Source organism: Pavona decussata, unplaced genomic scaffold, assembly GCF_977016875.1.
Source record: "Pavona decussata unplaced genomic scaffold, jaPavDecu1.1 SCAFFOLD_134, whole genome shotgun sequence".
In the NCBI taxonomy this organism is placed as follows: Eukaryota; Metazoa; Cnidaria; class Anthozoa; order Scleractinia; family Agariciidae; genus Pavona; species Pavona decussata.
Window position 1 is genome coordinate 3996503 of NW_028145547.1, and position 25998 is coordinate 4022500.

General features: G+C 40.2%; 1 protein-coding gene across 2 annotated transcripts in view; it reads right to left on the reverse strand.

Annotated features, from left to right (window-relative positions):
• Positions 1–2306: 2306 nt before the first annotated feature.
• LOC146467824 (VWFA and cache domain-containing protein 1-like) overlaps positions 2307–25998 on the reverse strand; it is a 27664-nt gene continuing 3972 nt past the window's right edge. For both annotated transcript variants that reach the window (XM_085125216.1, XM_085125215.1), the window contains exons 2-32: positions 25328–25483; positions 24158–24388; positions 22676–22919; positions 21900–22181; positions 20734–20987; positions 20114–20146; positions 19933–20019; positions 19419–19506; positions 18737–18909; positions 18165–18295; positions 17508–17616; positions 16886–17080; positions 15870–15959; positions 15257–15331; positions 14622–14681; positions 14386–14530; positions 13807–13905; positions 12461–12564; positions 11525–11673; positions 10882–10936; positions 9534–9658; positions 8598–8708; positions 8063–8141; positions 7135–7194; positions 6692–6779; positions 6154–6220; positions 5557–5662; positions 5408–5454; positions 3643–3766; positions 3200–3316; positions 2307–2633 (exon numbers count right to left, since the gene is read on the reverse strand). In XM_085125216.1, the coding sequence (XP_084981342.1) occupies positions 2397–2633; positions 3200–3316; positions 3643–3766; positions 5408–5454; positions 5557–5662; positions 6154–6220; positions 6692–6779; positions 7135–7194; positions 8063–8141; positions 8598–8708; positions 9534–9658; positions 10882–10936; positions 11525–11673; positions 12461–12564; positions 13807–13905; positions 14386–14530; positions 14622–14681; positions 15257–15331; positions 15870–15959; positions 16886–17080; positions 17508–17616; positions 18165–18295; positions 18737–18909; positions 19419–19506; positions 19933–20019; positions 20114–20146; positions 20734–20987; positions 21900–22181; positions 22676–22919; positions 24158–24388; positions 25328–25429 (3867 nt within the window). In that variant the 5' untranslated portion in view covers positions 25430–25483 and the 3' untranslated portion in view covers positions 2307–2396. The remainder of the gene's footprint in view (positions 2634–3199; positions 3317–3642; positions 3767–5407; positions 5455–5556; positions 5663–6153; positions 6221–6691; positions 6780–7134; positions 7195–8062; positions 8142–8597; positions 8709–9533; positions 9659–10881; positions 10937–11524; positions 11674–12460; positions 12565–13806; positions 13906–14385; positions 14531–14621; positions 14682–15256; positions 15332–15869; positions 15960–16885; positions 17081–17507; positions 17617–18164; positions 18296–18736; positions 18910–19418; positions 19507–19932; positions 20020–20113; positions 20147–20733; positions 20988–21899; positions 22182–22675; positions 22920–24157; positions 24389–25327; positions 25484–25998) is intronic.

Here is a 25998-nt window from a genome sequence, read left to right on the forward strand (position 1 = left end):
ACTTCTCAAGCGGTGGAAACTCATTGGAAACTTGACCTTAATTAACAACAAATCGACGGACCATGCATTTATTACATTGTAGACTAATGTAAATATAAGTATTAGAATCATATGAATCTATCAAACGCCAGAATCCTTCTGGCACGGAACATAATCGTGTTTGCAAGTGGGGAAATATTTTACCAGTCAAGTATCATTTAAAGCAGTTTTCAATTGAGAGTCGAAAGAAATTTTGAAATCCACGAAAAAGCTTAGTTAAAATACATAACAATGTATGGTATTTTGTCCAAATTGAAGCTTAATTGTCCCTGAGAAATGGCCCAGTTTTCTTTTTGGATTTCAATAGCCCTTGTATGCTAAGGTCTTCTTTTCCCGCGTTTTTTCGGGCCATCCCGAGATGACCGGTAGCAAAAGGAGGTACCATCTTCAATAGTCCAACAGACCTGGCCTGTGAGTGCTTTGGTGCAAACCTCACTACATTTCATATGGAAATCATGTTGTTCTCGCATTTACTTATCAGATGCATAAAAGGGGAAGTATCACGAGAATTTGATGTCATTTGAAAACCCAAAAACGTTTGCCTGTCAACAGAAACAAGAAAATAATTGTCAAGTTTGTTATAAATTATCACCCCAGTGAAACAATTAGTGTCTCTAGTCTGAGACAGAGCAGGTCGGAATGGATTGAAACTTGAAAAATGTTAGGCTAATATTTTTCAAGTTCGGGCATTTTTGTTTCCAAAATGCGCTAGAACAGATCAAGAGTTGTTGCTTTCAAGAATTGAGTTGATTTCGTTCCTCTCATTGTTCTAGAAGTATTTTGTAGCTAAGTTAAGGTCTTATTTCATCATTTTTAAGAAAAGAGGTCAAAAACACCATGACACTTTCCCTTAAAGGTTTGTATCAAAACAAAGTTAATTCCAGCCTCGCTTCCACTCAAAGCCAGGTTACTTAGCACACAACGACAGACACTCAGTTGAAAAGTGCTCTAATGTTCAATTTATTTGTAACTGGAAATTCCCAGACCATATTTTGTAAGATATGCAAGTAATCGTTTCTCGGTTTCAGCTAAAAAAAATTGTATTTGAATTGTCGTTCCAGTAAAACGTCCATTAGCAATATATTTTCTTTCTACATTTTATGCAATAAAGAAAAGAAACAATGCATTTGTGTTGATAATGTAGACAGAACTACGACTTGGCACTCGCTAAAGCTAGTGCCAATTTGAGAACATAATCTTTTGAGTGCGCGCTGTTAAAAGCCTATATCTAAAGGAAGAAAAATGTATAATAACAAATTTATTCAGTGGACTTAAATCTTATGCAAAAGATACATTCAAAAACTCATAAATAATTCATAAGTCATTGACCTATCAAATGGTCGATAAAACATCACGTGGAGTAGTTTTCAAAGCCCCCTCCTAATTAGTATGCGGTGTTTAGTGTTTTACTCGTATGCTAATTTCCAACGTTCACAAAAGCATCATTGTTATGAACTCTCTTGACACACGCTTTTCCAGGAATGTTTTTGAAACCCTTCAAAAAACTCGCAGCACGTGTTTTATTGGGTCTAAAACCACTCGGCTTCGATAAAACACTGCTGCTCGTGTTTTAAACTTTAAATAACCTTGCAAGGGATAACAAAGAGTATCACAGGAAAGTACTGCTCAGTGGCTTTCACTTGAATGGCGCTCGATAGGATTTCAAAAGTAAGAATCACATCAGGTGCAGCATAACAAACAGCACCACGGGGAAAAAAAAGCTCGAGAGTTTTTATTGAGTATAAAATGTGAGAATTCCACTTGTACGGGTTAACAATCAGCCACAAAAAATGATACTCAAAAAATATTTTAAGGAAAGTGCTCTGCAACATGGAGGTCCCAGTAGGGCTTAATAGGATAGCTTTTAGATTTTTAACTTGTATTTTTTATCCTTGTAACCATGCTTTTAACAGTAAACTGCCGTGGGCAATTTGGCGCTATATAAATATTTGAGTTGTTTTTAATACTGAGTGTTATACAATGAAAAGACGTGAGTGTCAAACTCGCCTTTGGCTTCAGGATACAATGAACTACAATAAGGGGATATGAGACATTTAGGTTTAAAAAAAATGGAGTACGAATATACAGAATCTCCCCCCCCCCCCCCCCTCCGAGTGGGACCTCAACATGTAGTACTTGCATACTTATTCGACTTTTGAAGCAACAAACTCTTTCGTAAATAGCGTACGTACGCACTTTCTATGAAGTAGTATACTGCGTATACTATAGTGTATAGTGAAATAAACAGCACCACACCAAAGTGCTGCTCGGTAGCGTTCCTTTCTTCATGTCACACCCTACAATATTGTTACCATGGTGACCCAAAATAAAAAGGATTAATTAAGGCAGGCAATGTATCAGCGAAGCACCAATGCCCCCAGAAACAATGTAAACCACAGAGATAGCAAGGAGGGAGAAAACTTGATACCAGACCCTGACGGATGTTTTGGGTTGGGTGATACCGTCGATCCGAGGCCTGGGTCACGAGTGGGAACACGAATGAACACGGAATCTGTATCAGGCTTCTTGCAGGCGCTTTTCGATGTACCCAGACTGCGACGCATTGAAGGACAGGTCACGGCGGCGTTAGGACTCTGAAAAGAAGATCGAGAGATAGAAGTAATCATGACAAAATTAATAAGACCCCGGGGTACTCCCATATAAAAATTATAAGCTATATGGATATGCGCCGCTGGTGAAGGGTATGGCTTTCAAGTAGTTTAGACTGGGACTCGGTAGGGTATAGAAATCAGAGAGTTAGGGTATGATCAATTGCAAAAAATTTTAGTCTACACTGGGTTTCCCGCGAATTGAAACTTAAAAGACGTCTTTTAGTTGTTGTTGTAAATGTTGAAGATCTTTTTTTGGCTGGACTGTGATAGTGACCGAGTTTTTGGAAATAGCGAGTCTGGATCGGGTAGAAAGTTGTGGTCCACAAAAAGATGCGCGCGTCTCAGAAACCAATCGCAAAGTTATGAAATAATTAAGCCCCTTTTCGGATTGCTGGTATATCGGATTCTTAAAGATTGTCCCAGCCTCGAAATTTCACAGTTACCCTCGAAGCAAACTTCTCATTTTTCGGTCAGCCTTTTAAATTTGGGCATTATCCTCCGATATACCTGCCACCTGAAGGAGTTTATTTACTAATAAACATGAATACCTTGTAATAGTGCAAAGCACAAGGACTGTATGGTACACTGCACAGGCAAGGCACGCAGATAGGCGCCGACAAAGACCCTTCTTTGGTTATGCCATCTGCGCAAGATTGCTTCGAACACTGAAAGGAAAATAAAAGAATGCAGACTTCAAACAAAAATCTCACACAGCATTCGTTCGGCTTTCATTGAGTTTGATTCGCATCAAAAGCATGAAAAAGTAAGTTACGCGACTATTTCTTGAAGCTCCATGCCAATGTACAAATTCTCCTTACTGGCCTCCTTACATTTGTTATACGATTGGTTGAGAGAAATTGTTTAAATATCAGGACAATTCATCTTCAGCGACAATTTTCTTAGTGTCATGACCAGTATACACGAGCATGCACTAATTTAAAAAAAAGGACATTCTCCATGTCAACCCTTTTTCTGTTGAGGGACAACTTACCGAGGTGCATTTTATGGTGGAGTCCGGACAGTCCCCTCCATCAAGGACCACAAGGTACACATTGGTGTTCGGCACAGTCACCATGGTATAAGTACCACACTTTAACGTGCCTTCAACTTTACCACTGTTTTACAAAAGAAGACAGTTTAATGTAATACCAAGCAAGTGGTAGCCACTGTATTATGTGCCATTTGTTAGGTTGATAAAGTTTACCACTCACAGACATACAGAAAAGTTGATATCAAATTTAACTTAGCGCCACCAGCTGCTATAGAATACATTACTTGCAAAAAATTTCGGACGATTTTAATTTCGGACAAAAATAGTGTCCGAAAATTAAACCGTCGGAAATTTTCAAGCGTCCGAAATTTAGAGTGTCCGAAATTTTTACAGTATATTATAAAACTTTAAAAGTACTTTCTGGGCGACGGCATCACATATTCAAAGCCAATATACATGATATGGCTAGAATTTGGATTAGGCGGCTTTGCTTAGTCGTTCTTTTTATCACTGGAAAGGAAAATATTTGAGACACTGCTTAAGGCATAAGCTTGATTGAGTTTGTGTTATTTTCTTGTTGGTGTATCCGGCTGTAAGACCTTGAAGGTACAGTAAAACTATCATTTTCACAGATTTTATTTCAGTCTAATTCATGTTTTTTAGTTGTAAATTTACTTTAGGCATTTTTTCAGCGCAGTGTCCGAAATTTTTGTCCGAAAATTGTCCGAAATGAGGGAAAAGTGTCCGAAAATTAAACGTCCGAAATTTTAACGTCCGAAATTTTTTGCAAGTAATGTAATCCTGGGTATCAAGAGAATGGACTTCTTCTCGAATGAAGAAGTCCTCAAAGGAGTGAAACAAGATCTGCTCATCCAGCTGATACAACAACGACAGCTTCACTTCTTAGGGCATATCCTCAGGAAACCAGAGAATGAATTGGTCAACAGGTACGCCTTTTTCCACCCCAAACATGGCCGACGTAAGCCCGGTTGCCCAAAGCTGATGTTTCATTAGTACATTGCCGGCGTAATCAGCCAGGTATACCCACCAACGCCAGAAGAGATTCGAAGCAGGGTACAAGACCAGAAGCCGTGGAGAAGCTCGTGACCGACTGCAGTGCAGTTGGCTGATGATGATGATGATGATGATGATGATGATGATGATATTATGAGTGTTTAGGCGGTGTCAGCTATTTGTTTGGATCGCTTTAGCCTGTGTAGCAGGTGTTTTTGTGGGATTTTGTGCTGTTTGAAAGCGCAGAAATTGGGACGAGAGCGAAACAAAACAAAACAAAACGGAGGAAGGGGAAAGGAGAGTAGTCTCCCTTGCAGCCGTTTTCAGTGTCGTCACGCAACACACCTCCCCGCAAACGGCTGCTCACATTCGAACAGCATTCCTTTCCACAACTTCAACCAATCACTATTCGGGTTACATATTTCAAGAACTGTCCGCGCCAAAGTAATCCAACCAATCATATTGCTTGTTTCATCTTGAAGCCACGAGCGTGACGATACTAAAAACAGCTGCGAGGGAGACTAAAAGGAGAGAAGAGAGGAGAGAAAGTTTCGTCCCCCCCTCCGTTTTGTTCGCTTTCGTCCCAATATCCGCGCGGTCAAAAAGCGAAAAAACGCACAAAATTCCTGAACGGAAACTCTTGTTTCGTAGGCTAGGATCACTTATGTCTAAGCCGCGCTGTGAAACAAACAGCATGAAGGATAAAAGGATACGAGACTGGCTCACATACTTAATAGCTTGAGACACTTACGTAGGTATTGTGTCGGCGATTTTGTAGTTGGTGTACGTTTGGCCAAGCTGAAAAAAGGAAATAGGTCTTTTGTCAGCACGGTATCAATGATGTTTAAAACAGCAAGCAGAGTACTGTGGCTGAAGGACTCAAGTCATAATGAGATGTACCTCTAAGTCATTACAAGCCAAACTTGTGGATATAATTGCTTTCTTCATCAAGTCTAGCAGCAGTTCAGGATGTTTGTATGCAAGATGAACGCGTTCTTTCGCAGTTCTAAAGTTAAGGACAAGATGGCACACATAATTAATTGCAATACGCGAACAGCGTAGTAAAAGATTAATCATAGATTAAACCCTGCTTCCAACTGAGCATAGTAAAAGTATTTACAGAAATATCAAAGTATACAAAATTTCTCGGTTTCTTTATTCCAAATTAAACAACCTTGTTGCCAGGGTTTTCCCCTCGTTTTTCCCTTGTAAATTGAAAAGGGCGGGGAAAGACCCTGTCATCGGCTGGTCACGTGACCAACAAACACCCGAAAATCTTGAGTGTAATAAATTAGTGATGACTAGATTATGCATAATTTGTGACATCGACTGGCACTTCGTGCTCGGCTAAATAAACGCCTGTTATACAGGCTACATCGAGGCTCAAATTTTGCGCATTGTTATCGCAGCAAGTTGGCGGAAACAGGCAGAAAGTATCCCTTGTCAGTTGTCTTGGATAGGCTCTAAACCACTGTAAATTTCCTTCTTTAAACTTACTTTGGCCTGGACATGAACTGCTTGCTGTAAACCACGTAACCATTCGGATCGATCAACATACAAGACACTGAAATCCAAGCACAGCATCATCAGATTTGTTATAGTTTTTACGATCAAGATGTGATTAATAAATTCCATAAGCTGTAGAGGCGCTATTTTATGGAACGCCGTCTTAAAGTACAGCGTATTTACTTTTATGGTTTTCTACAATAAAGTGAAAAAGGACAAATTTTTTAAGGGTCTTGACTTTAACGTCCAGTCTTTGCAATCATGCACTCCACAGACATTACACCGTTTACAAATGTTATTAGGTTTTAATATTCAATACATAATTTTTAAATCTTTTTACCCTCTTCCTCCTAAATATCACTATTAGCGTACCATTTGAATTGCATTTTAATTTTTTTTTATCTTGAAGTTTTTACCTTATAGTTTACACGACCCCACAAGCATTTTTATGCTTTAAACCTGATCGTGCTGAAATAAGGGATGTGTTGTTGTTGTTATCAACAAACGACAGAAACTTTTCTGGACATACCTGAGCTCTTTTTACAAATGTCTCCACTGTCTGAGACGATTTGGTGGATTTTGATCATTTTGAAATCAATACCCATCACAGCTCGAACCTTAAAAAAATAAAAGACGAAATACGTCAGTTGAAAAAGGCGTATTAAAGTCACATAAATGTGTTCATTCCATGACATAGAGTGCAAATTCTCACAAAGTTAAACGAAACGTAAACAGTTTTAAAAGCCTAGATTTGAAGAAAGAAAAAAGTGTGTAACAAACATTCAGTATTCAGCGGAAAAGCTGTATAATATGACTGGCTGTTTTTGGTCGTCACTTTTATTTTTTCTCGACTGAAGGCCCAGAAAAATAAAACTGACTCGCATTTTGAGCTTAGTCTGTATTCTCTTTGTTTGGTGGTACGTAACAATACTGTTAGATGTTGACTATATCGCAGCTTATTTACTGTCTTACCATGGAATCACTGCTTATTGTTTGACTGGTTGTAACCACCACTCCAGCGCCGCCATTGTCCTAAACAACAAGAGAAAAAAAATCCATCTGATTTAGGCATTTTAGGGCAAGGTTAAAGTCGCAGTACGAGCCTTAGTGGCCAACACGTCCAGTGCCCCGGCTTTACCCGGATTCTTTAGCATGAAGCAACTGGGAGCTAATCCTCGCTGGATGGGATGCTAGTCCATCACAGCATGTCGCCGTTACCCATTTATACACCAGGCCCCGGTTGTTCAAAGAGTGGATATCGCTATCCAGTGGATAAATCACTATCCAGCGGCTGAAATGTACTCCAACTAAGGCATTTTATCCGTGGATAAAATCACCCACTTCTTTGAACAACCAGGGTCTGAGAGACAATATCAAGCAAAGTTTCTTGTCTAAGGAAACAACACACAAGACACCATCCTAGCCTCGAACCAACGACTTTCCGATCTTCCGATCTACACCACCGATTTGATTTAACCTTTGGTACAAATCATGAAAAAGTTTAGTTACCTCTCAGTCTGATTAACATTTCCTTCACAACAAACCTTCACCCTAACTAAATGAGAGACCAAGTTTAGTTTCCTCTCAGTCTGATTAACATGTCCTTCACAACAAACCTTCACCCTAACTAAATGAGAGACCACTGCAGGTAGTACGTATGCAACTTACGTAGCTGCGAAAAGAAAGTCTCCTCACGGTTGCGTGCATTACTGCCATAGTATCTCGTTGATTAATTATTCCATATATTTCACTTCCAATGTTACGATATGCTCAAAAGTCACGGTTAAGAATATCTCCGCGCGTGTAAATTGAATTTTAAAATTATTTGGCTTAAACCTCTTAATGGAGCAAGCCGAGTGACTTGATCCCTGGAAAGACGTATACGCCATAAGTTACTTACCCCATAAGGCACTGAAAATGTAACCTTTCCTGGATATGATTTGGCGGCGTAATACCAAGGCCGAGTAGTCGGATCATACCTAAAGAATAAAAACAACCAATAAATGACAACCTCGATGATTCACACTTGGACACGCTTGGCGATGTGGCACGTCGCCCTTGTTCTAGTGCTCCATCGAGGGGCATTTTGAAAAGTCATGTGATAAAATCGCGCAATCTGATTGGTTGATTTTACTGGCGATTCGCAGCGATGAGCGTAGAAGATCGCGGGAACGAGCACACTTGGCGAATGCCGGCGCATTCAATCGCCGACATCTGACATGTCAGATATTGGCGATTTTATACGCCGATCGCGGCGATCGGCGTATAAAATCGCCAGGTGTGTCGCCGGCTTAAGGTTTTAGAAATCAATAAAGTTGAAGTTGAAGTTGTTGAAGCAAAAATGTAGGTTTTCCATCTTTTGTTGTTCCTTCACTACAATCTCGTGTGTGCTGGTCCAAGGCGTTTCCCAAGTAGCTTTTGCTACTTCCACTAACCTGTTGTTGTATGTCTGTCGGCCAGGGTACTGCCTCATAGCTCCAGAATTTGTGGCGATGTACCGCCAAGCTGCACTGCTGCCAAGGACACGCATGGGGTTTCTGTTCCAACTAAAAAGAAAGAGCGATTTACAAACTAATTACAAAGGTCTGTAGTGTTTGTAGCCTTGGGTAAGGCAGCAGATTCGCGCATTGTTTAGACTCGACTTGAATAGCAATAAGTACAACCGACGTTAAACTGGAAAATATAAGCTCCAAGCCCGAAGGGGCATGTAAGGTTATCAGAGGCACCTTTCATCCAACTTTCGAAAGAAAAGGATATTAACGAAAGAAATTTAGTTAAAGCAGCAAAACGACATTTGAGACAAGAAATTGTTGTTTCATTTGTGTCCTTGCACAACATTCATTTGTACCCTTCACTTTCACATTGCCGCAATTACCACCATAATCACCCACGACTTGCTCCCGACTGGAGTCGTTGCTCAGTCGGTATAGCAGCAGTGATAAAATCCGGAAGTCGTGGGTTCAATTCCCGCCAAGGTCAAATATTCTTACTTTGGCTCGTGCGTCCAGTTTCGAATTCACCAAGACCGCTGGATAAAGACACAAAAGACGCATTCATACAGGATTAGCCCCAATCTGAAGTAAAATATTCAAAAATACCAGTGAGAAGATGAACTTTTCACAACTCTGTGTATTGTTTTATTTTAGGATTTAGCACTTTCCTGTTGGTATTTGTGAATATTTTACTTCAGATTGAGGCTAGCCCTGTATCACTGCGTCTTTTGTCTTTTCATCCAGCGGTCTTGGTGAATTCGAAACTGGACTATTGGAGCTGCACTTTTCCTGCACCAGCGAACAAGGGAGATGGGTCATAATAAACCTTAGGGCAATAAAAACAACAAAGCAAAATCGCTGTGAAGCGTTGATTCGTACCACTTCTCTATCTCCCTTGTAAGTCGTATGTCCACCAGAACACCTTTCTTGAGCGATGGTGTGGGAGGCTTGTCACTTTGTCCGTCCACATAATCGGAGAGGAGCTTCACAAAATGAAGGGTTTCCTGCAGCGAAAGGGTGAAGCAAAAACAGCGTTAAGCTATGACTCTGTTGTTAAGGCCGGCACCTCCACACAAACAACGTATTGACATTAAATTGTTGCAAATAACGTCTTAATTTTAAATTTAATTCCAAACATCGTAAGAACATTTCAGCGTTTTCAAATTTCCCGCGCGCTGCCATTTTGGATAATATGACCTCATATAATACGGTTACCGCTATTAACGTCTCTCAATTCCTTCAACTTGGCAACCGTATGACGTCATGAAGTCCAACATGGCGGCATGCGGTTAAATAACAAAATCTCTAAAAACCAAAACGGGTGGTAATGAAATCCACTTTCAGTTTATTACTAACACAGAAATATCATTTCATGTTTTCCAACGAAAGTTGAAATTAAATATTATTTCCAACTGCGAAATTTATTACGAGAGTGGAGGTTTCTTCAGTTTGTCTGTTGTTTTTACTAAAGAAGGCCACGGATGATGATGGTAAGGTTAAGTCACATTCATGACTGCGAGCAGCGTCTTTCTTCATCTAAGTTACCTACGTGCTCGATTGATCTAGCAAGCCGCGGGTTAATAATAAACGCGGCTCTCCTCGTTCACTTTTTTACCGTCACTTTGAGAGGGTGATCCGAGAAAAAAAGCACGACAGCTTGCTGTCTAGTCACACTCAGGTCATAGTTCAGGTCAGGTCAGGTCAACATAGCCTGGTTTTTGTAGCGTGTAGAACCATTAATGCTTCCACTCGCCCGGGTGGATTAACCCCACCTTGAGCTAGATTTCTCTTACTGTCCTCCGATGGCCGGCCATCTACAAACCTCGATAGACCGACTCTTCTTATATAGCTAAGGAAACAAAACGATACTCGACCTTCTGATCCAAGATACTATGACTGTGCTAAAGTTATGCAGACGAAATTCGGCGAACGTCCACGTAATGTTAAAAAAAAGGAGCAGGAGTGTTTTATCGGATTTAAAACCACGAGGCGCAGCCGAGTGGTTTTAAACCCGATAAAACACGTGATGCGAGTTTTTGCGTGATGCGATTACGTGATGCGAGTTTTGAATTATTAATGATTTTTGAACTATATTTCAAGAAAGTGCTATGAAAGATTGTTATTAACGACAATTCACAACTAACGTCAGTTTCAATTTTCAGACAGTTTCCTAGCCGTGGTGAGTGTTCTTTGATTAGTTTGTTTGCACGAGTTATGTGTAACTTACCGGAGTGTTCTCAAACATGTATGGATCATTGAAGCAACTGGAACTCAGGAAATAACTGAAGAAAAAGAAGTGCAGTTAAATTCCCTTCTTTGAATTCTATCTTTTCCATAAATAAATTGTATATGTTGATAAGATTTCTTACACGATTTCAACCAAGTACAAAACAACACTAAAGAGAATATCAAATGGAAGAAAGATCCTCGCAGTTGGTCCGCAACTTAAACAGTTGCGAAAATAAAGCCTGAAAAAAATTCAGGCTTGAACCATGACCTCTTATTCATCCTTCACGGGTATAGTACGAACTCACAATATGACCAGCTCCCAGTTGGCTGGATAGCTCAGTTGGTGGAGCACTGCACCAGCATCGCAGAGGTCATGGGTTCGAATCCCGTTCAAGGCTGAATTTTTTTCAGGCTTTCTTTTCGTACCAACTGCGAGGATCTTTCTTCTATTTGATCTTTCATCCGCAGTTCAAAATATATGTTTCATATATTTACATTCACTAAAGAGAATAGCCGTTTAATTAAACTAGCAAAGAACAAGATCCAAGAGGACCCTAAGAGTGATTTTAATATATTTTACACGAAACGTTTGCTATGTAGGTGGGAATGTATAATTAATTTAAGAAAGAATGTATACTCACTTTGAGCGAGACAGCGTAGCGGGAAATGAACTGTTGCTTAGAAAAGCAATGGGCTTGTGCTCTATTATGGAACCAACTGGTAAGTCTTTGACAAAATCGTAGCGGTGGTACAAGTCCGGCTGAGGATATGGTTTGTGAGTGACTATTTCCTGCAATAAGATAGAGTAAGGCGTAATCTCTATAGTATAGGCCTTATCACGGTTTTCGACGCCATTTTGACGAGTAGGCAAACAGGCTTGAAATAACAGTGTTTATATGGAAATCCGATGTCAAATAATTTTCATAAAACATCGATGCTGAAAAATTCATGAATTGGAAACTTTTGGCATTAGGAAAAGGATTTTAAGAAAAAAAATTGGAGGGATGTAACTGTGCCAGAAAGCGTCCAGTCGTGTTTTGAACTTTCCATACATTTTCCTGTATTTTTTTTCCCGCGAACTATTTTTAGTAGCAGTTCACGGTTGGTTTGCTTTACAGACAAATGTAGTTCAAAACACGACTGGACTCTTTCTTGCACAGTTACATCCCTCCATTTTTTTTCCTAAAATCCTTTTCCTAGTGCTAAAAGTTTCCAATTCATGAATTTTTCAGCAGCGATGTTTTATGAAAATTATTTGACATCGGATTTCCATACAAACACTGTTATTCCAAGCCCGTTTGCCTTCTGATCAAAATGGCGTCGAAAACCGTGATAAGGCCTATTAAAGTAAGTAAAGTCCGAGCCCAAGCAAGCCGACTGTGTGGGGCGTGGTTGAACGAATTATGAGAACACGACCTCCGGTGTCCGATTGTAAAGCCTAGGGTGTCAACGTTCTCGTTGCTTTTAAAAGTCCCTATTTCTCGGAGTGGGGGTGGGGAGGGGAGGGGGGGGGGGTTGCTCCACATAGCGGGGTATACGGGAAGGCAGGTAAAGATACACACAGTTAAAAACTTTACCTTTGTGTCGAGTTCGTCTGAAGCTACAACAATACACACTGCAAAGTTTGTGTTGTTTACGGGCTTCCAAGAGTAAGTGAAATCAGTTTTCACACCACGATATCCTAAGCAGAACAAACAAGATTTATATGTTAATTGCGCCGTTATAACATAGTGCGCGTGTTTCTCTATCTTATTCCTATTGGCTTCATCATGGTACACTTCTCAACATACGCACGACCGTGCGCCCATAAAATGACGTGTGCAACTTGCAGACAAACTCGGGTTTCCGTCGCTTAGTTTTAGTTTGTACAAACTAATCCAAAGAAGCAAATTTTCCTTGACAATTTCAGGTGAAACTTTCTCGTTCAGACCATACCATTGTGGTCTGTTTGTAAACAGGTGATAAGAACCTTTGTTTTTCGGTACAGCGCATTAAGTTGATTTATTATGTTGATTTATAATTATCGATCGATTGATTGAATGATTGATTGAACATGGAAAGAGAACAGTCCCAATGCTATTTACTGGACGGTTATAATATGTCTCAGGCCGGGTGTTTTTATGAGAAAGGAGGAAAAAACATTAAAATTAACTGATCTTGACCGATACTTTTAGCAGTGTTTTCCTTGGCTAATCAGTGAATGCAGAACATACAGTCGAACCTGTATTAAGCGGTCACCCTCGGGGAATGGTTAAGTGACCGCTTCATAGAGGTTGACCGCTTAATACAGGTTGCACAGAATACATCACTTACTTGGTTAAGAAAGGTCGGCGATAAAATGGCATGACAAAGGAGAGCATGACATTGAAACGGACTAGTAAAACATTAACGCCACGATTGTGCAGCTCATTAGAAACTCAATTGCCTGGCACGCTATTTGTTACCATATTTAAGTGGTTTCCTTTTACAAAATGACCGTTTAAAACAGGTCAAGACAATAGAAACAGCTCGCTGGGACTTAGTGTAGGGTGACCGCGACCGCTTAATAGAGGTGACCGTTTAATACAGGTCAAGATTACAGTAATTAAGGGAAGTAATTTTCGGGACTTGACAACTGCCCGCTTAATAGAGGGTGACCGCTTAATACGGTGCCACTTTATACAGGTTCTACTGTAAATCACATTTCTGTAGAAAGGCTAAAGTCACAAAGTAGAAATAGGTAATGGATCGAAAATTCAACAAAGAGAAATTCCAATACGAAGTTAACACGGGGGAGAACCCATTCATTAAAGGCAGCGGGGATTAAATGAGATTCAATCAGAGAGTATTCATCGCAAGTGCTAACACTAACTGCATTACATCAGATACCAACTGAGACATTTAATTAGTAGTAGCGTCGACAACTGATGCAGCGGGCTCTCACCGTTGAAGTTCGGGTCTCCTCGGGACAATACCCGCTCGGATCTTAAGGTCTTGCTGCCTTTTTCTCTATTCATCATGGAAGCTAAGATGTCCGAAAATCCTACAAACAAATTACAGTAAATAGATTACTCTAGTAGGCTTGAAATTACATCAGGAGAAAATGTAACCAGAGGGTGGTTGCTTGTGACCCTCAAAAAACGTTTTTAACTTCTTTCTGGAAACCCGCTGCAAAAAGCAGAGATAAAGGGAGTCTAATAGACCTTTATCACTCGGCGGCCATGTTGAGTCTCAGGAGAATAAAAAGCTTTGTTTTTGCACGGCAAGCCTCGCCCAGATGCGAATTCAGTGCGAGGCTTGCCGTGCAAAAACAAAGCTTTTTATTCTCCTAAGACTCAACATGGCCGCCGAGTAATAAAGGGTCTATGCCCCTCTGAGGCGTTAAGTTCGAGTTTGAAAAGTACGACCTTGGCAATGCATTTGAATACAAGTCGTACCAGTGTGCTGTACACGGAAACTGATCTATCTCTTTCTACAACGTCCAAGGGTTTTTACAAACCACAAGAGAAGTACACTAACTTACCAGGACTAGTTTCCAGGTCATTGATCCTAATCACTACAGGATCTTCCTGAATCGCCTCAGGCTCGGGAAGCTGGGGATGAACCAGTGCTCGGCCGTTGTCGGTTTCAATCACGAAGGTGTACGACAGTTCACCGGGACCAAATGACTGCAAGGAGAATTTTGCTTAAAATCAAAGCTTGATGCGTGTGCGAGTACTCCACATGCTCGACAAATATCACAAAGAAACGAGAACTTACCACTGTGTTTTGAAGGAGTTCACTCAACGCTATGTCTATGCCAACAACACCGATCAGGGACTAAGAAAAGAGAAAAAGAACTAAAAATGAAACAATTGACAGATTTTGTTCCAACGCGATATAATTTTAGTTTTATACTGGTGATTTTTCGGATTGTCTGACTCCCTGACTGACTGACTGCCTGACAGACTGACTGACTGATAGCTGACTGACCGACTGACTGACAGCTGACTGATTGAATGACTGCCTGATTGCCTGACTGACTGACAGCTGACTGACTGACTGACTGACAGCTGACTGACCGACTGACTGACTGACTGACAGCTGACTGACTGAATGCCTGATTGTCTAACTGACTGACTGACAGCTAATTGACTGACTGACTGTCTGCCTGCCTGATTGAATAACTGACTGACTGACTGGCTGTCCGACTGTTGGACTGGGATGCTAAACAATCAAAACTTCGTAAGCAAGTTGCAAAAGGTAAGATGAACGTTAAGAAATCTTACAAACCTCTCTAAAATAGAAAAAAAATGCGGTAAATTAAATACTCAGAGACGATATTCAAACGATATAAAGCTACACATGTCCGCATGAGCGTATAATGATTTTACTCAGAACTTCGTAAGTTTTACCTCATCCTTGCTGTAGCAGGGGACGCCGAGTGTTACGTACATTCCAAGTCTCTCGGCAAACTGTGGAGACGATAGCTGCAAATACGAAGGCACACATTACGCACAGAAAGTACAGAGGAGACACACTTCTTGCCCATTCTCTGAACGCCCTGTAGTTTCTGTTTGTAGTTTAGGCCAATTTGAGAACCAAAATAAAAATTTATCAAATAGATAGATAAAAGTCGAGCCCACTTATGTTTTTTTTATTGTCTATAAGTGCCTTATAGTGCTCATAATTCTCATTACTAGATATGAATGATTCGTTTTCGAATGCTAAAACCATTATCGTGTTCAAATACAGGATTGTATGTAGCTACATTCGGACAAACGCGGATGTTTCTCAACGTTTTTTCTTTGTAGCAACATTCAAAATGATGCAAAAAGGATAGGGAGAGAGGGGCGGTTAACATAGCACAAGTTTGTTCTTAAAATGCTGTGAGCAGGATGAAAGAGTTCTGAAACAGGACAAGTTAAGCTAAACACTTCCCAAGAAGGCCACTAAAACGTATCGTTGTTGCATGCTCTCCAAGTGGAAATTCCTGAATCCTCAGAATCACTGTCTACAGTTACTTACACGAGGCCCACTGTCCTGGGTGTTACTGCTTCGAATATTCTTGTAGAAGCGTCCTATGGTAAAGGCTAGCTCGTGATAATCAGTTATACTCTAAAGGAAATACAACAAAAACAACATTCAGCTATGATGACAGCATTTGAGGCGACATGAACCCTTTAAGCCTTAACAGTGATCAGCATCAAATTTCTCCTTGTAATATCAATGCTTATTCAACCTCTGAGGTAATGAGAATTAAAGATACTATCACCCAAGGTGAATTTTCTTGATATTTTAACAACTTCTCCCCAGTACTTTTATAAGAAAAGCCTGGGCAAAAGATAGGAGAATTTACTACTAAATCTGTATATCTATATTTGACCTTGCGTGCTATTTTTTTCTCAAATGTTTATTGATCGTTTCCCGTCTGCTCGTTTCAACTGTAATTGTATCAACCGTCTCACAGTCTTCAAACATTAAATGTAACAACTCTGTAATGAGGAAGCCTTATTCTATAAGCCCTATGGTTTCTCCTAAGGCTTCTTCATCACTTCCTCTGTAAGATACATTTTTTGTACTCTTATTTTGCCTTTTGTAACGTGTGTGGTGTAATAAACAAAGTCAGGCAAACACAATAGAAACGTGGCTGCTATCATACGCTTTTCATTTCACTACTGAATAGGCCATTTCCGAGTTGTTTTGAACCTCATTATGAAAGCGCGGCTAATTGCAAAGTTTTTATTGTGGGAGTTAGTTTTCATTCATATGCAAACAAAACTAATTTTCGTATGAAAAAATTTGCACTCAGCCCTGCTTTCAAAATGGTGGTAAAATGGTATAACCAAATATAGCCAGAGACTAAATACATAGCTTCCTAAATCCTGTCAATGTCATCTCTAGAAAACAGTTCAGATTAGATTGCATTGTATTTTACGTCATGTTCCCTCAAGAAACACCACCATATCTGATCCGTAATCGTAACAAATTTCATTTCTTTCAATTCTCCTAAGTACAGTTTCTGTTTCTAATTACCATTTTACCTCAAACTTTCCATCAGTAGTTCGTGCCATCTGTTTAAGTCTCTGAACTGAGCGTTCCCTCTCAGCATCTGCTGAGCTGTTTGCTGACTCTCCCAGTAAACTGTAGGTGTACACGCTAACAGAATTGTTGCTCCGGGACAAAAAAGCACTTATGTCCTCTGTCGAAACATCCGTACTTCCCGCCAGAAAGATTAGCTGTGAAGGTACACAAACCAAATTAGAATCAAATTCACGCTATTTCAAATAGCCTATTTTACAGTTCTGTGCTTAGAAACCTTAACCTTAAAAAGCGTAAAAGCGTACGCAACAATGCCAAAAGGTAGTCTGGAAAATACCCAATATATTTCAATAAAAGCTCAGAATCCATAATGCCTCGACCGTACAGCACACTTGAGATCTTACATGCATGCAGGAAATACCTAGCTATACCTGGAAGTGAAGACCAAACAATAATGCGATTTTTTTCTTTCAGCGAGCAGGAATTCCAGTCTCGCATTTGTCATATGATATACCTGAGGATGATTCACATTTACAACTAGAGTTTCCGAAGCATTACTAGAGGAACATATGAGCTTCTCGAGGGCAGACCCGTACGTATTATCCGATCAAACGTTACACTTACGTGTGTTTCACGGTTGTTGCTGATGTCAGTCAAAAGTTTCAAGGCCATGGAAATCGCATTGTAATAGTTAGACGTTTTTGTGGAAGCAAGTGGTACATCCTCCACAAACCTACAAGGGTAATAAAGAGAAAGAAAGGTAAAAGGCATATGGGGTGAAACTACTACCGGGACAAATTAATGAAGCCATCAATAAAACTGGAAAGGCTGATTTCATTTACGCACACACAGAGGTGAGCGTAACTGGCCTTACGTGCTTAAAGAAAATCACATTAGAGAACAGCTTACGAAGGCATTAAGAGTTGACCGCGGTTAAACATACGCGTCACAAATATTTTTATGCACGTAACAATTGTTAGTAGCGGATAGATTTTCACTACCGAAGCGTAAGTTTGCGTCCGTACGGGTGTGTAAATCGAGTAAAAGGTTAGACGATGCAAGGGCTTCCTTGGTAGATGTAAAACGTTGAGCTCAGCTGAGGTGAAACGTGGGAAAATATATAACCGCTCTCATTCAGAAGCTTCCCGAGGGCGGAAAAACAAATGAGTGAAATAACCAGCTGTAAGACTTGAGAAAAGGGAGCCCGGGGAACCGAAAAAAATGCCGCTTTGAGCTGGTTTAGAGAGCGCGAAGCACTGATCAGTAAATAGTACAGTTTACCTTTTCAAGTCCAGTAAATTCTGACCATTGGCCTGCACAAGCTGAGTATTGAAGCAGCCGTTGTACGTGTTATCTGACTCCCCACTATGCGTCATACCCGGCAAAAGAGCTGACTTAGCAAAAGCAATCACCTAAAAATTAAATTGACGTGTACATTAGAGTGCTAAATGTGCACTACTGTCTTTCGAGTTCACTCAGACTTGCTAGCCTTGAAAAAGAGATTTGGTTTGCCGGGAACAAAGAAAAATCTTTTACTTATGCTATGAACTGAAGTCACGACCTCCGGATCAGATGGCCACCGCTGAGAACGTCGTAGTGAGATAGACCAGCTGGGAGGTATTTAAATTGCGGCAATGGCGGTATTCAAGTATTTTCAGATATTTTGAAAAAGAAATCACTTGTTGACATCATTTGGGTGTGGCCGTTCTAAGAATTTATATCCATGTGTAGAGCTTAACCACTCACTCTAGCCTAATTAACTCATTATTGTGTTCATTAAAGCACTGATTGTAAAAAATAAAACATTCTGTGGATACTCGCGATTTACTTAGAAAAACAGGCCGGGGACTTACGTTGACAAAATCCGTTGGCAACAGTCCCTTCAGCACCGGAGTAATGGCGGTTCTGGCGAATATAATCTTGTTTTCTTCCTTCATGGAGTAGCTGATGTCAAATAATATAACGACGTTCTTTGGTCGGAGTATGGCTGCTATGTACCAAGGCTGTAGGCGTTCATCTTTGGTGGCTGTTTGAAAACAAAAGACGGCGATATTAAACCAAGCTACTGGAGCCAAAGTGCCTGAAAATCCTAATACAGATCGTCAATGATCCTTGAGGATATTTTAAAGATTTTCACCAGGAACGACTTTCGCTGATTTTGATAGCTCAAACTCGCGCGGGCTTCGACGCAAGTTTTTCACCGTTTGCTAGGCATTTTGCAACTGCTTCGAATAGGCAAGACAGTACGGCAGTTGGCATATCCAAAACATTCGTCTACATTTGATATGTTTTCAAACATTTTTGATTCGATTTTAGCGCAGTGCAATATCACTGCGTGTCCTTGCTGCACTAAAATGACTTGTATGGGTCACGGTTTAAATGAATATGAATACATGTATATGAAACATATATATTCGAACTGTGGGTGAAAGATTAAATAGAAGAAAGACCTTTGCAGTTTTTTACGCAACTTAAACAGTTGCGAAATTGAGAAAGCATGAAAAAATGCCTATAATTCTTATCACAATAACGTACCACATTTGGACGAACTGATCAACGCTGCGGGAAGTTTACGGAAGAACCCTGTCGCATCATCAGCAAAATACTGCCACTTGAGCTGCCCCTGAAATCGCATGTAGAAATAATTGAACGGGCATAAGAAATGTCTGTATTAAGAAGCCGAAAGGGTGTGCTAATAGTCAAATCATGGGGAAGATGTTAGACAGATTGTAAAAAGCAAATATGTTTTAATTTTTGTGGTCATCGATCAAACAGAAATAAGGCTACGGTAAAATAAACACGAAACGTGCAAGAAATAGTTTTATTATTGAGTCATGTTTTAATATAAATACTGTATGGATTAATTTAATTTTAGATCTTGTAAATAGCTTTTCGAACTAAATTGAACTGAATAGCACTTTATTATATGGCATTATTATATATTTAGGTAATTTTTATTACTTACATTTTAACGGCACGCAATTCAGCCCTTGGCTGCCATGTATTGTTTTCAATAAAATCTTTAAATCTTAAATATTTAAATCCTTACCTTTTGTGACACGGAATGAAGATTTTTCACCATTTGTTTCTCCAGTGAACTGGTCCAGTCGTAAGCGGATACAAGCTCGTCGGGCATCTGAAACCGGGTAAAACTGGTTAAACTGGGTCTTGAATCACTCATTATTAAAACCACGAATTTAATCGATTGTTAACAAAATACGACAACGCACCTCTTTTATTTCGCTTGGCCAGGACCAACAGCTCTACAAAAAAGAAAATAGGAAATATAGCTTCACTTACACTGTATTTCCTCCCTACGTTGGCGCAAAATAAGTAGAAAAGGAAACGACGTTCCAGAAAATAACTTTGAAAAACTGCTGAATATTTTAACAGAAAAGTTTCTATTGGCCAGGTGCCCCCAACACATTTCAAAATATATTGTGATTTGTGCACGACAAAGGCCAAAAATGTTTACAAAAACCGTATATAACAACACGGGTTTTTTAATTTATTTTTTGTTTCATAACCGTTGAGTGTTATTTACTATAGAACGGTTTTCAATTGAGTGTCGAAAGTAATTTCGCGTTTGCTTTGGTTTTGCATTACTACGCTCTGTGATTGGTTAACAAAACTCGCGCCACTTTCTCAACCAATGAGAAACAAAACCAAAACCAATCGTGTTTTCGTCGCATGCGTTTTCCCGCGCTTGGCGCCAGTTACATGTATTTGCTTCGAATTCTGGCTGGCTCGTTGTGTTGTTTACACCTGTTGTGATTGGCCAGAGTAATTACTTTGGTTTTGGTTTTACGACACTCAATTGGAAACCGCTCTAAACAAGACACAAAATTACCGATTTAGTGTCAACCCATCGTTGAAACACAGTGGAGTATTGGGTGTCGCCATCATACCGGCAGCACTGTTTGGGAGCGATCTCTTTCAGGTTCGTGATTCTTGGCTGATGCACGCTCTTGTAGTCTTCATGCTCTTTTTCAATCACACTCTTGAGTTTCATTCCTAGCTGTCTCTTCTCCTCTATTCTTCCGCTGATAAACATTGCCAGCTTGTCCACCAGATCAGAGGGGTTTAACCTGATGTTCTTTTTGGCTAAATTAAAGGGAAAAGTTTTGGTAAAGTTATTTATTACAGTAGTGAGACACATGCAACGACTGCTGTCGCAAAGTTCTAAAAATAACTTTATTGTACGTTCGGTGGATCAGGGGCTCTAGGTTTACAATCTTTACTTTCTCGCAATCAACTGAAAATTAAGGCCGAAAAAGCTGTGAACTTAAGCTCGCGACCTTTAACTAAACTAAAGATATATTTATGAAAAGGCTTTATTTAATGCTCATTCTAACAGCTAGGTCAGTATTTGCATGTGTAGCTTCCACTTTCTAAACCCGGCATAATAAACAGTACGTATACCACCACAGGAAAATTGTTCTTGGTAACGTTCCTGGGGGCCAGTTTCTCGAAAGTCCAGTTAATTAACGGGCCCGGAGAGCTGTTGTTGTTTACATTCAAGATCGAGGTTTCAATAGTTTTGCAGATAATCTGATAAAACTATCAGTTAACAAAACAAAATGGACTGGTTTGTTAGCTAGGACTCGCACTTTTACTCTTTAGATTTTGATTTGAATATTTACAGTGCAACGAACTTAACCGGGGCCACCCAACATTGATCGGCCAATCACAGGTCACGTTCACAACAAAGGAGTCTGGCTTTGGTAGCTTGTAAACCAATAAAAAAAAAGAACATTTCTTTAAATTTCAAAGTGCCGGTTTTTTCGGTGGCCCCGGTTGAGTTCGTTGCACTGTAATTTCGGGCCCGACAAGTTACCAAGATATTCGAGAAAACGGGCCCCTGGAGACTTGAAAGTTAGAACCACCTTGAACAGGCAAACGAACAGAAACAGAAAACTGCTGAAAAAGTACCGCTCCAATAGCCTTCATCTGAGTTTTGATTTAATAGGATACTTTGTTAAACCTTCTCTGCCTAACACAACACACAACACTTACTTGCATTGTCATAAATGTTTTTCATCTCGTTCACACACAGCTTGTCAACCATCAAGTTCTTCGCCGTGATGGAGATCCTTTCAGCTGAGCTGATGACGTCACTGCTTGAGATCTCGTGTTTATCTGTGCAGCTGCAGTTTGGATTGACAGCGCTTTTCTTAGGGAGGACGGGTGCGGCGGTCATTAGTCTGTTTTGGTAGATCTTGAACTTTGCAGTAGAGGCGTCGAAATCGAACACGTGCCAGTAACGTGAGCAGTTCATGTTGTCATAACCAAACCCATCTGAAATCAAGAAAAGGGAAAAGAAGGCTTGGAATGGCTTGTGCCTACATTCAGCTCCGGGACTGAGGTATTTTTTGAGCGGAAGTTTTGCAAACCAAAGGCCAATGGAAAAATTCAGACGTCAGTAATGTATTCCATTAGTTTCACAAAGAATAGAGAAACAAGCAAAAACAATTTATTTATTCAAATAGACCTGACTGATGTGCCATTCGATCGGTTTGTCCATTCCATAATCTCGTCAACCATATGGGTATAACAGCCTTAATGCCATTTTCTCCTATGAATAATTTACGAATCTGATTGGCTAAAAACTTTCCGTGACATTGTTTAACATTAGGTGGTGATAACTGTGGAAATTCCTATACTTTGTTTCTTTCTTTATATGAAATGTTACTTTGCAAAGTTTGAAAGTCCCCTTATCTCTATTCTAACCCTTGAACCGAACTAGTAAACCCTCAAAATCAATTATCATTTGTAGAATATCTCTGTCTTACTCTCACTGCATCCTGGTTGCTTGATGTTGTGCAGCAGACCACCCGTAGAGGCTTGGTAAATCTTGACGTTGGCAGATATCTTATCCCAGCAGACTCCATTGGTATAAATGTGCACATAATACCCAAATGTCTCGGACTGCAGTCCTCTCATCGTGATTGTCTCTGGTCCATACATGTCTGTAGCGTCCACATCAAGATCGATTGTCTGAGAGCCTTGCTGACACCGCTTGCCATCATAGAAAACCTACACACACAAATCAGTGAAATTCTTAGGCAAAAGCCTTACGCATAAGTTTTGATTGTCAGTTATGGTAAATGACTCCGTCGAAACGAGGTTTTTTAAGTGGTCTTCAACTGAGTGTTAATCAAATCCAAAGTCTTTCCTCCAACAAATCACAGCAGACGCAAAAAGCGAAATGAACCAATCAGAATTTGAAGCAAACACTTCGTCCTTTAAGCGCGGGAAAACGCGTGCGAGCAAGTCGCTATTACGGTTTGGTTTTGTTTCTCATTGGTTGAGAAAGTGGCGCGAGCTTTGCCAACCAATCACGGAGTATAGTAAAGCAAAATCAAAGCAAACGTTAATTACTTCAGTCGGAACTCAATTGAACCCCCTCCCCCTCCCTCCGCAGGATCAGGGATCAAAGTCGGGAGATCAACGGACCGTCTCTCAACTCCTGAAGAGTTTTTGGGCACGACAAGTATTTTCAAATCCGCTTTCTTCCTGGTAGTTTTTCGTGCAAAGTAGCCCAACGCGTTTCCTCATCTTGTCAAGTTTTTGAGGTGGTGGTATTACGGGGTAACATTTGCCAGGCTTTTGCAATCAGGGATCAAAAGGTTTTTGAATCAGTGGGAAAAAAAAAACACATCGTTACGAACTTGAATCAATCTAGTTCTATCAGTTGTGAGTTTTCTGGAGCTTATTCACAGACTCGGATGAAAGACTCAAAATTTAGACTTATCTTGTACACCTTAAAGAACGCAACAGGAAAGTACATCTGATGAGCCTGACACCGCAGTATTGCCTCCACTCTCAAAAGAAAGGAACCTTATTAAGGGGGAAGTATCACGGGGATTTTGACCTTTTAGGCTGAAAATGGTGCGACAACACCTTCACTAAGTTACAAAATTATTCTAGAACATCAAGAAAAAGAAATCAACTGAATTCTGGAAAGGAACAACTCTTGGCCTGCTCTAGTGTAGTTTGGAAACGAAAACGTGAGAACTTCAAAGCAGTTAGCCTAATTTTTTCCAAGTTGCGGTCTATCCTAACCCAGTCCATCTGTGGCTAGAGACACTCAACGACAGACTTAGTACACTGAAGTGACCATCTTTAACAAATTTAAGCAATACTTTTAAGTTTCTGTTGATAAAGAAACGTTTCTGAGTTTTTGTTTTAACGTCAAATTTTCATGATACTTCCCCTTCAAGTAAAACCTAAGGGAGCTGATCCAACAAGGGAGTGAACAGTGATTGCCTTACCATGCCAGCTTCACAGTCAGGTTTTCGTTGCCAGGGTGTGATAAGATAGGAATCCAGGTCCTTGGGTTGGCGCCCCCAGGTAAGTATGATGCGGTACATGTCATCGTTTCCGCGGAGAGACAGGCGTGGGGAGATCACCATGTCCTGGTGAATCATGGCGTGATTTTCCGTCGTGGAAGGGATTTTCAAGTTCTCGTTTAATGTGTAATAGCCTATCCGGGAGGTTCGAACCTGGAAAGCAAAGTTTTGGAAAGTTAGCAAAACTACAAAGCTGGCGCTATAAAAGCGAACAGCGTCGTTGTCCTAACGATTAGAGCGGTTTTCAATTGTGTCGAAAGTTATTCGCGTTTGCTCTGGTTTTGTTTTACTTCGCTCTATGATTGGCTAGCAAACCTCGCGCCACTTTCTCTCGACCAATGAGAAGCAAATCCAAAACCACTCGTGACCTGTTCGTACGCGATTTCCCGCGCTTGGCATCGGTTTCATGTATTTGACTCGAGTTCTGATTGGCTCATTGTGTTTTGTGTTTATTCTGATTGGTTGGGTGATTACTTTCGTTTTGGTTTTACGACACTCAAGTGAAAACCACTCCATGGCTCCGCTGTTTCAACCACAAAAGCACTAAAATCAATAACCTTGGTACTAAAATATCGAGAGACAAACATCACATAAAAGAACTGCTCAGTAGCTTTCACTTGAATGTTAACGATCTCATTCAGACTCGAATTAAGAACCCCTAAAACAGTTCACACTATACTAGGTGTTCTTGTACAGCAAAATAAATAGAACCACATGAAAATACTTGGTTACTTTCATTGCAGTGTTCACCCTAAAGGATTGCGTCTACAGACACAAAAGTTAGAACCGCACAAAATCCAAAATTCGACGGTGAAGGATAATTCTTGTGCCCAGCCTTACTAAGCCGAGGGAAGTTTGGTGTCCACAATGAGCCTGCAAGCGTTGAGGATTTACTAGCGGTATTCAACCTCGCATGCGTTTGAAGGTGGAAGGAAAAGGTTTTAAAAAGGATAAAAAAAAAAAAAACAGCGTGGAATGCCATGGACAGTACCGCTTTCTGCAGCCACGCTAATATTCGCCTGAACGAGATCCTGCCCTAACTTTAAAAATATAGCGCTTAAATAATCCGGTGTCATCGTTTTGCACATTCACCTGATAGTAACCGGGTTGAACATCCTCTATGACAGCCACACCGTAGGAGTTAGTCAGGCTTTTAGCTGTCCTAAGGAAAATACCAGCATTCGATAGTAGCATACACTCGGCACCGGGCACTGCGGCCCACTCTACTCCCTGGGTCGCATCTTTTACCTGGCATTAAAAACAAAAACAATCACATAAACGCCATTTGCATGACGTAGTTTATGGTCGCTCCTACCGTTTTGAAAGTTTTCATTTATTATTGATATGTGACGAAAAAACTATAAAATGTTTAATCTTAAAGCATATGCGAACGATTTTCTAAGAATATCACTGGCTAAGAAAACATGCCCAAAAACTCCGGTGGTCAGCTTTCTTGAACTCACCTATAACTAAACAGATAAGTGTCAAGTCACGGAGTACAAAGAATTTCATGAACCAAAGAAAGAATATTACAAAAACTTGAAAGTGAAAAGCTCGTTCTTCGCATGAACTCTGGCGAAATCTAACGTTCATGTAGTTAATTACGTGTAAGAGAAAAAAGCTCCTTTCTTCAATTCTAGTATGCGGTAGGAGATCACGAATTTTTCACAACAGGTTTAACGCTTTATCGCGAAGTAACGTTATGGTAAGTACAATGTAAACAAATCAAAAAGCAGCGATCTAAAACAGATCGCAGTGTTACC